Source organism: Mixophyes fleayi, chromosome 5 (assembly GCF_038048845.1).
Source record: "Mixophyes fleayi isolate aMixFle1 chromosome 5, aMixFle1.hap1, whole genome shotgun sequence".
Lineage (NCBI taxonomy): Eukaryota > Metazoa > Chordata > Amphibia > Anura > Limnodynastidae > Mixophyes > Mixophyes fleayi.
The window spans coordinates 13,767,886-13,782,219 of NC_134406.1; the positions used below are offsets into that span (position 1 = coordinate 13,767,886).

The window sequence follows — 14,334 nt, forward strand, 5'->3', positions numbered from 1 at the left end:
TGGGAAGATGATTTATATCCACTTTGGTGCTGTATGATTCACCACACTAGAGCACAGTGGTTTACGGTTTCTTTAATAACCACGACCATGTGGAGGTATATCTACCTGTATGGATTTACGCACAGTATTATGCACTATTGTTTGGTATTTTATTATATACCTCTTTGCAATACATATTACACTATACACCGTTCATACCCATGCCAGTGTCATGGCATGGGCATGAATGGCTTCCATGGCACTGGGTCATTAGTGTTTACTGATAGAAACATAGGATATGACAGCAGATAAGAACAGCTTGGCCCATCCAGTCTGCCCATTTTTTATTAAAATATGGTAACCGCACACCCTATTAGGTCCTTTAATCTTTGTAAGTTTATACTTATGTCTATCCCAAGCATGGTTAAATTGCTCTACTGTATCAGCCTCTACCACCTCTGATGGGCGGCTATTCCACTTATCCACTACCCTTTCTGTGAAGACATTTTTCCTCACATTTCCTCTGAACCTACTTCCCCCCAGTGTCAGTACATGTCCTCGTGTTCTAATACTTCTCTTCCCCCCAGTGTCAGTACATGTCCTCGTGTTCTAATACTTCTCTTCCCCCAGTGTCAGTACATGTCCTCGTGTTCTACTACTTCTCTTCCCCCCAGTGTCAGTACATGTCCTCGTGTTCTAATACTTCTCTTCCCCCAGTGTCAGTACATGTCCTCGTGTTCTACTACTTCTCTTCCCCCCAGTGTCAGTACATGTCCTCGTGTTCTAATACTTCTCTTCCCCCCAGTGTCAGTGCATGTCCTCGTGTTCTAATACTTCTCTTCCCCCCAGTGTCAGTACATGTCCTCGTGTTCTAATACTTCTCTTCCCCACAGTGTCAGTACATGTCGTCGTGTTCTAATACTTCTCTTCCCCCCAGTGTCAGTACATGTCCTCGTGTTCTACTACTTCTCTTCCCCCCAGTGTCAGTACATGTCCTCGTGTTCTAATACTTCTCTTCCCTCCAGTGTCAGTGCATGTCCTTGGGTTCTAATACTTCTCTTCCCCCCCCAGTGTCAGTACATGTCCTCGTGTTCTAATACTTCTCTTCCCCCCAGTGTCAGTACATGTCCTCGTGTTCTAATACTTCTCTTCCCCCCCCCCCCCAGGTGCCAGTACATGTCCTCGTGTTCTAATACTTCTCTTCCCCCCCCCCCAGGTGCCAGTACATGTCCTCGTGTTCTAATACTTCTCTTCCTTTGAAGAATGTTTCCCTCCTGCACCTTGTTAGAACCCTTTATATATTTGAACGTTTCTATCATGTCCCCCCTTTCCCTTCTCTGCTCCAAAACTATAACACATTAAGATCTTTTAGTCTTTCCGGGTAAGTTTAGTGCTGTAGGCCATGCGCCATTTTAGTTGTCCTTCTTTGTACAATCTCTAATGTATTTATATCCTTCTGGAGATATGGCCTCCAGAACTGAACACAGTATTCTAGATGAGGCCGTACCAATGACCTATACAGTGGTATTATTGCCGATTTATTTCTGCTACTGATTCCTCTCCCTATGCAAATGATGATGTCACAAAAGACAGAAGCAGCTGTCTGATTTCTGAAGTGTACAGGGTTATATTGTCTGCTCAGAGTCAACCAAATTCTGCAAAGTTGATTGGAAGCTGCTATACAGTACAGACGGACAATGACCCAAAGCAACCCGGGAATTTTTAAAGGCAAAGAAGTGGAATATTCTGCATAGGCCGAGTCAATCACTCGATCTCAACCTGATGAAAACTTCAGAGAGAGTCCTGATTGTGCACATTGAAGTTTGACTCATTCCCATAGATTTGTATATCTGCGTGAGCAAATTTCCACAATAAACAGCTTAGGTGTTTCTGTAAATTCTCCAGATTCATCACTAGAAGAATGTTACAATATTCACAGAGAATCCTACTCTGAGTGTATGTATCTTCCATTTCTTTACTTCTGGTTAACCCAAAACATTCCTTCAGATTCTGCCATAAAGGTTTTTATCACAAACTGCACAAATTCTTTATGTTTTGCTTTTCTTCTTGCTTTCCCCAGGCTCTAGAAGAGTACTGAGAATGGATACACTGCTACTACTGAACTAATTGAATACTTATATAAAACCACCCCTAAATTATGGGTTTTAGGCAGATGTCCTTCAGCAATTTGGGATTATGCTCAAGCTCCATTTCACTGACAAACATCAGGCTGCTTGTTCTGTTTGCAGCGGTAACACAGGTCTCTATTTGAGCAGGGAACACTATTGTAGCAGTTGCAATTGCCAATTCCTGGTGCCCAGTGAGGACGCGGTACACAGAAACCGCTCCAGCACACTAAGGCATGATTTTAAGATCTCATACCTTAACCAACGCTGCTCCTGAAGGAAGTAGCGTTGGCAGCTCCCAGGTCACCAACCCATCGTCAACTGACCCCATAGGTGGTGCATTGTGGAATAGGAACCTAGGAAAGCCCTAAGAAACAAACTTCTCCCTTCTACCTGTCTAGCTAGAGGCAGAAAAAGACAAAGGAAGGGGAGGAGATGGATTATAAACTCTCTCTAAGAGGTGTATTGTTTGACCTGACTGTAGCTTTAGCTAAACAAACAGAAGCAAACCCATAGTACAGGCTTCCATGGAGGAGTGATGGGGAAACATTACTTCCTCCTGCTTAAGTCCAAGTGCAAAAAGTTTTTGAAAAAACCTGGGCACATTTGTTGGAGATATATATAGATATTATTTATTATATATACAAGTGAAGAATTACGAGCATATAAATAAGAACACAGAAATGACTTCATTTGTTTAATTGCTTTAATGTAGAGTACACTGAAATCATGTAATGACTTTCATATTCTATAAAACACAAATTGATAAAAAAAACAAAAACATTACAGTAACTTTAAGACTTCAACAACATCGCCTAACAACATTTCCACTGAACTAAAACTTTTCATTACAAATCACAGAATTAAAACAGGTTTTCATACTTCAAAGAACTCCACCCAAAATGTAAACTCTATGGATGCTCCATTCACCCAACCAACTGGGCCCTCCAAAATATCCTGATCCTCTCGCCTGCACACTAGTCCCATTTGATTCAAACTTGCAGAGCCGTCGTCCCTTCTAATCCCCAGCATATTACACTTGTAGTAGTGTTTGAATCGGGGAAGCTGGACTAGTGTACAGGATGGCAAGGACACAAAATATTGGGCAACAAGACATCAGACTTCATTTTAACATGGAAAACCCCACCCTGAGTTTTTGGTAGAGTTCTACAAGTCTGTTTCAACAGGAAGGAATGATAAAACGCAACACAAAAGCACAGTATTAATATTTCGAAGCAACACAGTAGCACAGTCTAGAAGAAGAACTTCAGCTCCAGCATTTTTATCACAATTTATTTTTGTGAATAGGTGTAGGGGTTGATAGGTTTAAAAAAAAACAAAAAACGAATAACAATTGAGCCTTGTTTGCAAAAAGTACAGACAAAGGCCTAACAATCCTGCTGCAAACCACTGCAGGCTACATAATGCAACGCCGTAGATTGCTCTAAGTCACAATAGGATGCAATTCCTTGAAGTACTGTGAGTGGCATTTATGCTGTGTTAAAAAAAAAAAGTCATGCTCACATTAAAAAGCTGAAGCCTGGGGCACCAGCTAAATATTGCAGTTTTAGCTATCTAAAAAAATAAGCATTTTACACATCGAAAGGAATGAAAATACAGGGGTCTCATTTGATTGAATTCATAAGTGCATTTAACAGTGCAATGATCTATTTCTAATATTACCTTTGCTAAATTTCCCTAAAGGAGACCCACCACCAACACAAAATAGCGAGTTGCCACTGCTGGACGACTGACTTATAATTCTGGAAACACAGCCAAAGTTCTAATGTTTTATCTGGATACAAAGAGGTGAAACGACTTCATTGCATTGAATGGCGTTCATATATTTAGCTCTGTTCTCTATCATATTAAAAATATATGTATCCCTTCTAGCCAGTGATTGGAAACAATTTATCTTATTAACAATATTTTAGCTATAATTTTACATGTAAAAATAATTTTCTAAGTCAGCAAATAGACACATGGGAGTGTCTGGGGCACCCAGCATAACTAAACACAAAGTTACACAGTGTATGTACAAGAAGTGCAAGTGATACACAGTTTTGTGAAAGTATGGTTTGGTTTTAAAGAAGAATACAATACTACTTGCTAGAACAATCTTAGGATAACAAACCATAATTGCCAACTTTTAAGATTTCACTCCCGGGAGATCCGGGGGGAGAAGTCATGTGACAAGAGGTAGGAGGGGAGGCGTGGTGACATAGTCGCATCACCATGGCCCCGCCCCCGTTGCAAAATGCTGAAATTCGAGACATTGGATAGCGGGGCTAAATGACGCGATTAAGCCTTGCCCCTCCATTCAATGCCGTGAATTTCGGCGAATGCGGGAGCTTTGCCTACTCTTCCGGGAGGACTTCCAGAAATTCAGGAGCCTCCCAGCAATTCCGTGAAAGTAGGCAAGTATGCTACAAATCTGCACCAACCTCGTGTTAGGACGATGGTAAATTGTAGCTGGTAAGATATAAAGACAAGATAGAAAGTTAGCGACAAAACAGTAAATTCAGCCTTTTCTCTCAAATCACAGTCTATTTTTATTGCACTCTTCCATGTTACAAAATGTATGTGCAATCCTATCATTTGCTTAGGCTTAAAGTATACCTGTTGCCCTGACATAGCGGAGGCAGCCATTTTTTTGGTATGGAACAATATTTATGACAACGCAGCCCCTGCACTGTGTGCCTCGGTGATGTCGCTGCTTCTTAGAGACTTAACAGGCCGCACCCTCATGGAAATGAGTCCTCAGCAAAATGGCCGCCTCCACTGTGTGCAGACGATTCTAGCCATCACGAAGAAACACAGTGGTTCGGTGTTCTTTTTCTTTTCCGCTTCGGGATATAGTAATCCAGATTACCCTCTGGCATCAATTCTACAATTATAATGTCAGGGAGAGCAGCTTTGTGCAACAGAGATTAGAGGTCGTTTTCTTACTTGCATCCAGCATAAAACCAGCAGCCCTCGGAGACAGGGTTGAACGACCATAAAAAAAACTTTATACTGACAGCTGTTACCCAGGAACTCAAGTGTTGACATAATATATATTTTCTGCAATTGAATGGAAACCAATTTAACAGCTTTATTAGTGCACCAACGATGTGTGTTTCATATATTGAACCCTTTGTACGAAACGCAGCAACAAAACAGCGTTTTGTTAATATTCAGCCATTTATTTAGATTTTTTTTGTAAACTGAAGTCATGTAAATGATGATTTGTTTTTTTCATAGTTAAGATCAACAAAAAATGCGATCCCTTTACCTCGCTTAAAATAAAACATTTGGGGGTAGATTCAATTTAGTCGCTGTGTCCTTTAGAACAAGGCGGCCCGCGCATTATTACCGTTACTACAGTAATTTCTTTCTGTGAGCCGCAAGCAAAAATCAGCGAAGAAATTACCGAAATCTACACCTTGGATAAAAAAAAAAAAATCACGCAAGTAGAAGTGAATACTAAAAATTAAATAAAACTATCCCTTTACACAGACAAAGGAATTGGACACTTTTTATATCCACAATGACTGGAGGGTTGCTAGCCTAGCTCACAATATTACCAATCCAAACCACTACAACGCACACCGTACATTTTCTCTTATAATAAATAGGAGTGTTCACTCTTTACCAGGGTAAAAGAAAGTAAATGATCTTTTTACAACACCGACTCATTTAAACATGAAACGACATTAAATTTAAAAATAAAGGAAAAAGAAAAAACAAAGCCCTCTGTCTAATTTACCCTCTGGATCACGCAGAAAAATTTGTATCCAATCTAAATTGACCATATAATCGGGGGGAGGTAAATCGTGACGCTGGTTATTTGAAAGAAACTGGGACAGTCAGGACAAGCTTGGCGTATCCGCTACTGAACCGTATTAACAGGTTTTTTTAATCTCATTTTGCGTCTGTAACTGATATACACGTAAACAAATCAGCCGTTAGACTTTTTTTTTTTTTCTTTTGTGGTTCGTTTTTTTGGTATTTATAGCAAAATGGTTCCAAAATGTGCCTTTGGCTAGGTAAAAGTAATAAATTCCTCCCTTATCTTTATTATAGTCATCTGTGAATACCATAGAGCAAAACAAACCCTAAAATACAGATGTATGGGTGAAGGGATTGGGATACCGCAGTTTAGTAGACACAAAGATCGGGAAATTTCATCTCGTACACAGGAACGGAATGGTACTGGGCATGACCGGCGGTGATGGTAATGGTGCCGGACGGGCTTGGCGGTGGCCTGGAACGAAAAGGCAAAACAATGTTAAAAAAGCCAAAAAGATACCGAAAGATGTAATAACTACTATAATCCTGAGTGATATTATGTGCATCTAATTATTTAAGGTGAAAGTTAAACTAAAACATGATACGCTGAAGGACGACTGTCTCACCTTTCATTAAGTCACCTATTAGACTGTAGATTACATATCATTATCTTTATATAGTGCCAACATGTTACGCAGTGTTTTACAGAAAACGTTAATCATTCACTGCAGACCCTGCCCCAGTGGAGTTTACAATCTAAATTCTAAATCACACAGACACACACACTAACAATAATCTTGGAAGAAATTCATGCAAACACGGGAAGAACATACACACTCCATACAGACAAGTGCCCTTGTCGGAGAATTCAGGATAACTAAAAAAAAAAAAAAAAAACATAAAAAAAAAATAAAAAAAGTAAAAAAAAAAAAAACTAAAGCTTTTGGCTACTATATTTACAAAGAAACTCCTGCATTACAATTCTCACCAAAGAAATTGTAAATACATGGAAATTCCACAAAGCAATAAGCGTCTGGGATCTCTACTCAATTTCAAATTATTCTTTATATTTTGCACCAATTGAAATCTTGCATATAACACGAAGATTACCAAGACGAATACTGCAAGGACACGGACCAATAAATATAAAGGATGGAATCAGGTAACACCTACAAAATTTAGGACTGGTGTTATACACAAACGTGGCAGGATAATACAAAATAAGGGGTGTATCTAGTCTCTTACAGTTAAATGTCTATTCACGCATTGAATAGAACAGCAACAGAGACTCATCTAACAATTATCAGCATATAAGTGCCCAAAATAAATGTCTTATTAATATTTTACAATCCAACAGACCTATAGGAGACAACAGAAGGTGTGGGTGCATTTTTAAATATATAAACCTTTTAGTTCAGTTCTTTCATAAAACTGATTGGGCCACAGAGCCGTCCAACCGGATCGGGAGACAGAGCTTGATGCAACTTTCCGATAAGATTACATTATATATTATCTGTAAACTCCAATCTATTTAATGCAATATGGAATATTAAACTGTAATCTAAACATGATCAGTAATTTGTTGATTGATAGAATTCTGTTCAACAATTTTTCATATTTTATATTCCGCAGAATTACCTTATAGTCAGTTCTAGTATCTGTGCTAGTTTATCATGTAACAGATTAGCCTGGAAAGGAAAAACAGAAAAATATAGATTAGAATTACGATGCAATAGCAAAAATATTAACACCAAACATGGGAGTAATACACATAATAGACATATACAGGATAAACTTTTGAATCGTTATGGACAGACACTTATGTATTTAAATATGAAGCTAAGTACACTCCCTTCTGAAAGTGCAAATAAAACTACTATTGGGAATTAAAGAGGGACTCCGAAATTCTATAGATTTGTTTATTGCAGTTAGAGAACAGACGTGCTGTCTCAATACCATAGTATCCAATGCACATATCTGATCTGGTCTCGTTTGTATCCAAGAGGACTAAAAATGAACAAATCTCCCTGGAGAATCGAATTCGTGGAATGCGGCGCTCCCTTCTGTCTGAATGTTACAAAAACAGGGCAATATTCTACACTAAATCTGCCAAATCGTTACAGTATCTGTTCCTCCCCATTACCGGAAACTGACTATTAAAAACCTGCTTTGGGAGGAGAGGCTTGTATTCTTAAATAAGGAAAGAGAGGAGGGACAGTTTACTGAAGCCTAAGGCCTCACATAGCTGATTGGCATGAATTTCCAGGGTAGTAAATCCTCTGTTCACACCGATTCTTGATCAAAGATTCACAAGTTTGAAGGTCATCATCATCTGTTTATTTATATAGCGCCACTAATTCCGCAGCACTGTACAGAAAACTCACTCACATCAGTCCCTGCCCCATTGGAGCTTACAGTCTAAATTCCCTAACATACATACACACAGACAGACACACACACAAACATACAGACAGATAGACTAGGGTCAATTTGATAGCAGCCAATTAATCTACTAGTATGTTTTTGGAGTGTGGGAGGAACCCCACGCAAACACGGAGAGAACATACAAACTCCACACAGATTAGGCCATGGAAGAGAAAAACCCATGACCCCAGTACTGTGAGGAACAAGTGCTACCCACTGAGCCACCATGCTGCACAGCCACCCTCCGGCAAACTATAGTTCACTATTCAGCTGTCTGACCCATCTCAGCCACTGTTTCGACATTTACTATCATTGTATCAACATGAGGAACAAGTGCTACCCACTGAGCCACCATGTTGCACAGCCACACTCCGGCAAACTATAGTTCACTATTCAGCTGTCTGACCCATCTCAGCCACTGTTTCGACATTTACTATCATTGTATCAACATACACCGTACAGACAGCATATTACTGTGCTCTAGAGAGACAGTGTGCTTGGTGCTCTATAATACAATTATTGCTCTCAATACGAGATTCTTTTTCGATCACAATATATTGAATAAGCAGAACGCCTTTGTATTTTAGGAGAATGGGGAAGAATACAGTATGGACAATTATAGTGGTAGTCTATGGGGGATTGCTTGTTCCACTTTCATTTAATAATAGAAAATTCTGACTAGCTTGTAACTAAGGTCATCCAATATCTTCTACCCCATATGTTTATATCCAGCTATATAGCACTGAAATAAGACTCCAAGCTGTCAGGAATTATTACTGACTTTGTGTTGTGGATGTTCAAATAAAGGACATTTTTCTCTAAGGCTACCGCTCTACAATTGCCTATTAGGGAGAATACTTTTCTTCTTTTTGACATTTTAGTTTCACAAGGTGACTATTATCCATTGACATTGAATTCCATTTATAACCCATTTAAGGTGACACGCTGGAAGTGACCATTTCTATGGGCATAAATACTATCCAACAAGTACAAAGTGACCCTTATGTTATCCATCTAATGTCAGTCTAGGAGGCGAACAAGAGGATTATTTCACGATCGTAACAATAACCTTAACTCTATGTAATGTTACATATTTAATAGAGGACATAAAACATTAAACACTTGAATTATCAATAGACAAGAGACAAACATACACGAGAACGACAGATTTATGTTTTTCTGTTTAACTGGTCTTTAAAATTGAATTTAGATAAAATACAAGTATGCTTATAAACAAGCAGTAGTCTTGTGCACAGAAGTCCCATTATGGAACATGAAATCCCAGTGTAATAATAGGTAATACCATCATTCTATATTGTCTTTCTTTCATAGAACCCACAGCACTAACACTTTATAATTCCAAGATAAATCATGAAATAAATCCACAACACTTTTGAGCTGCAAACAGATAACAGAGTGACGGGAGAGGTCTCAGATGGCATGTAAACCAAGCGCTTACAAAAGAACACACTGAACCCTCTCTAACCTAGTACTTCAATCTAAAAACTGCATGTATATTTGCAAAAATGAGCACGACTTCAAACAATACCGTCATTCCATGGACCCAACGCACGAAGTGCAATAGATACGCACGGCAATGCACTCTGGTCTTGCAGCAATACTAGATGGTACATTCAAGCACATTATATGGTGCAGGCCCTACTCTAGCCTCCCAAAAGATGCCTCCATCTGATATGAAGAGACTCAGTGTGCAAGAGAGTAAACGTCAGATCAAAGTCCACCCTGCTACCACTTTAGAACCGTGATTGGCAGCAGGAGGCCCCAAGAACGGCCCTCCAAGCCTTCACCTCTGGTGCCCAGCTCCTGCCAGGCTTCATTTTCAGATGTGATCGCTATGGACTGTAACATCTTGTATTAAAACCTCTGCTGCTATCTAGATAGGCGTCTTTTTCTTTGACTACATATATTGTTTTAACTAATTAATTAGATTAAGTGTAATGTGTGGTCCTTTTGGAGGGTACATCACGGTGACTAAGTGGTTAGCACTTCTGCCATACAGCACTGGGGTCACGACCATGGCCTTATCTGTGAGGAGTTTGTATGTTCTCCCTGTGTTTGTGTGGGTTTCCTCCGGGTGCTCCGGTTTCTTCCCACACTCCAAAAACATACTGGTAGGTTAATTGGCTGCTAAGAAATTAACCCTAGTCTGTCTGTCTGTGTGTGCGTGTGTGTTAGGGAATTTAGACTGTAAGCTCCAATGGGGCAGGGACTGATGTGAGTGAGTTCTCTGTACAGTGCTGTGGAATTAGTGGCGCTATATAAATAAATGGTGATGATGATGATGTATCAGGTCGCCCATCAATGCAACATTATCATCCCTTTGATCCAATTAAACTTTTACATTTTTCTCCTACAGCAATACTCCGTTTAGCGCCATGGATAGCTTACATGAATCATGAAAGCGAGGGAACACTGGGACTGTATTCATTACATGGGGCGTTGTGTGTGCGCGGGAGACTTTTTATTATAGTGCTTGGAGTGCGCCTGAAAATGGGCCTCTCCGCCAAACCGCTACATGTAGGCTCCAACTTCCATTAAAAGATTAGGACAAAAATCGAAGACGGACAGCTCAGAGCTGGGGCAAAAGTCAAGTGTTATGGCTCTCTGCCCTCAGGCAAGGAATGCTCCTATACAACTCCCCTCGTCACCCCTCTTATGACATATAATCTCTCTAATAATGTATTAATGTATAATCTCTCTCTATTAATCCCTTGTTTAGCTCAACCTCTCCTCTAGGCTCTAAAGAGCTTCTGCTCCAGCTCCTCAAACGTGGTGTTGTTGTTGATGCCCCTCCTGAATTGGAGTTCACCGGGCAGGGGTGGCCCTTTGGGTGACCCGCTAGATCAGGATGAATGCCTCAACGAGGGGAAGTAGAACTATATTTCTTCATATCTTAATGAACTGTACTCAAAATGCAAATAATCTTTAGTTTGCATTCTTCTCGGAACACAAGGTGCTTTATTAAAAGAGGATAAGAGTTTAGTATACACTCACTTTAGTTTCACATTGTGCAGCAATCTCTTCGAATGGCGCTTTTTGGAATTTTTCTATGACAAGGCGCCTCTTCTCCTTCTCCTGTTCCTCCATGCCGGTGTTGTCTATTTGTGGGAAGAAGATTGAAAGACTGAATATAAACCAATTTTAACACTGCTATTTACAAATTTATTTCTAGCAATATTTACCCTTAGAACAAACAAACAAACAAACAAACACACACACACTAAACCAGTTTAATAACAGCTACGAGATTGAGATCATGATTTTTTTGGTGCTCAGTAATTTGAAAATATTTGTGTTGCATTTTATGGAGCATTTGTGCCATTTGTTTTGAGTATTAATCTTTTCTACTTTATGTCTAGTTATTAGACATAACCAGTTATTATACATTCCACTCAAAAGGAAAAAAAAAATCCGATTTGGATGGAATATCAGAAATGAAACCAAGGTCTGCAGTGTCAACAAGCAGGAGCCTACAGTGTGCGTTGGTGAACGAGTGCACATAGGATTCTCCTGGCCAGTTCTCAGGCTAACAGTGTATTGTCAACCAACAATGCTGCCAGTGGGAGCCAGCAGAATGCCGCTGTTTGCGTGCAGGACGCCACAGGACTTTTTTAAATCCAGACCCCAGACAAGTAAACTTTTAAGTTTTGATATAAGACATCAAATCAGAATTTTCTGCTTTGGGTGGAATTATACTTTAAATAAAAGTTATTTGTTATCTGCAATTCTTTTAAACGCTCCTTTCCTATAAAAAAAACAATTATTTGCCTGCTACAGCCACTCTGCAGGATTTGCCAACAGGCACTGATAGGGAAACACTGTTTCTCCTTGCTCACCAGGAAACCTTCTTTGGCTGGAATGAGTCTTGTGTAACCACTTATACTGTATGAAGTGCTCTCCCTCTGTAAATCAGACAGGGGGCGCTGCAGCAAACTCTGAACAACTCTCTTATCGTCTAACGCTGGATACACACCTGTGCAATTATCGTACAGATCACACAATTTATGATTGTTCAGATATTGCAAGAATCTATACGCCCTCACAATCGTGTTTAATCATTCCAAAACACATCGCATCTGTTGGTTTTCTAAAGTTCCTAAAAATTACGATCAACGCTGTCGGGCAAATGTGGTAGTGTGTACACACTCACGACCAGCAGATCTGTAGAGTGTACAGAGTCACAATCTTTTCAGCAGATGGTTATGTGAGATGAAGATCACAGATCTTAAGGTAAATTGTGTAGGTGTGTACACATGAATCTGCCTGCTCATCGGGACTTTCAGTCGTTGGTGAAATCATTACAGAAATTGCATATGAAGTAAGATTGCATAGGTGTGTACCCAGCTTAACACTTGAGAGCCTTATGATGTTAAACCGCTGTAGGGCAGTGCCCCAACCGGATCCTGGATTAGCTGCACCCCCTTCATTTTTGAGTAATTTGGCAATGGTGAATTTCATGTTATTTCTGGTTGTACTAAATATTTTGTGGACTTAATGTAAATATGCAATACTCTGTTAGCATTTTTTATATACCCACCAAATCTCTGCAGAGCTGCAACAGAACAGTGAGACCACCAAAGCAAGACTGGATACCATACAGTGATTAGGAACAAGACATTCCTAGATCACAGAAGACAGATATAGAGAGCAGGGAACCTGATGCTCCACCAGTACAGACAATAACACATACATGTGATAAGTGACTGATGAAGACACACGCTGAATATGAAATATCAATTGTCAAACCTGGAATATGACACTAAAGACAGAAACATTCTAGGTATCTAAACTTATCTTACCAATTGCCTTTTTCAGAGATTCAAAGGTAATCTCTTCCGTGTTAACCTGCAAAAGAAGTGGACTCGTGTTTATGGGTAATATACAGTAGATTAACGCACAGACAACTAGATTTTTCTCCCCATGATAAATTGTAACTAAAACAAATAAAAACCTAAAAAAAACCCAAAAAACTTCATGGCAGACAGCGCGTCCTCCTGATTCTGCTTTAAGGGGTATCACATATTATATTGTGGCTTAGCAACCCGAGTCTGGCTAGTTGCTGTGGAACTACAAACTTAAGCATGCCCTGATAGCCAAAGCCATGCTGGGACTTCTAGTTCTACGCCATCTGGAGAGTCACAGAACTGTACACTGGAACATCGGAGTATTCTAAGAACAACTGTTATTTAGTAAGATGATATACCTTGTCCTCAGTGTTGTTTCCCGTCATCATGTCCACCTGGATAGATATGGTGTCCACAATACTTTTTCTTCTAGAAAGTCTATCTTCATCTATGGAAACAGAAGCATCTTAGCATAGAGGATGGGGTGGAAGTTACGCAGTCCTGAGTACCTGCCACATCCTCCAAATGTGGAGAAATGCGTGGTACCTTTTTACCTTGAAAACATCCTTGGTTGAAAGCAAATCTGTAATGCTTTGCTGAACACCGGATTTGTTGAACCAATCCTATGCCAGACAGTCCGAGTTATAATATTGCAATTTTTAAAAACCACTTTACCTTCACTATACAAATAACTGATCAATCACTGATGATTCTCTGTATTAAGTAATTAAATCTGGGGCTGTAAACAGTTCAGAGCTCAGACAAACAGATATACATACCAAACAAGAACATATAATGCCCTCTGAGCTTACCATAGCACTACATAGACACCCAGATTTACCAAACTGAATTACAAAAACAATTAGCTTTTTTGGACTATAAAAGCTCAAAGAACACATTATATAGGGGAAAATTGTCTTATAGTACACAGACGTATTAAAAATAAAAACACGTTTCCCTTATTTTTTATAACTTAGAACAGACTTATGCAACCTGTGTCTGTCCGGCAGTATTGCTGGGACTTGTAGTTCCACCCCAGCTGGAAAGCCGCAAGGCTCCTGAACCCACCTCTGCTCTAGCAGCGTAGTATGATAAAACCACACAATTGTAGACTAACTTCTTTTTCTCAAAGCAGAAAGAAAAATGTGACTTTGAAATTTAATCATTTC

The 14,334-nt window shown here is 39.6% G+C and overlaps 1 protein-coding gene across 1 annotated transcript in view; it reads right to left on the reverse strand.

The window, feature by feature from the left end:
- Positions 1-2,797: 2,797 nt before the first annotated feature.
- EFR3A (EFR3 homolog A) overlaps positions 2,798-14,334 on the reverse strand; it is a 108,391-nt gene continuing 96,854 nt past the window's right edge. The window contains exons 20-24 of the mRNA XM_075211701.1: positions 13,525-13,613; positions 13,121-13,166; positions 11,316-11,419; positions 7,515-7,564; positions 2,798-6,351 (exon numbers count right to left, since the gene is read on the reverse strand). Of these exons, the coding sequence (XP_075067802.1) occupies positions 6,246-6,351; positions 7,515-7,564; positions 11,316-11,419; positions 13,121-13,166; positions 13,525-13,613 (395 nt within the window). The 3' untranslated portion in view covers positions 2,798-6,245. The remainder of the gene's footprint in view (positions 6,352-7,514; positions 7,565-11,315; positions 11,420-13,120; positions 13,167-13,524; positions 13,614-14,334) is intronic.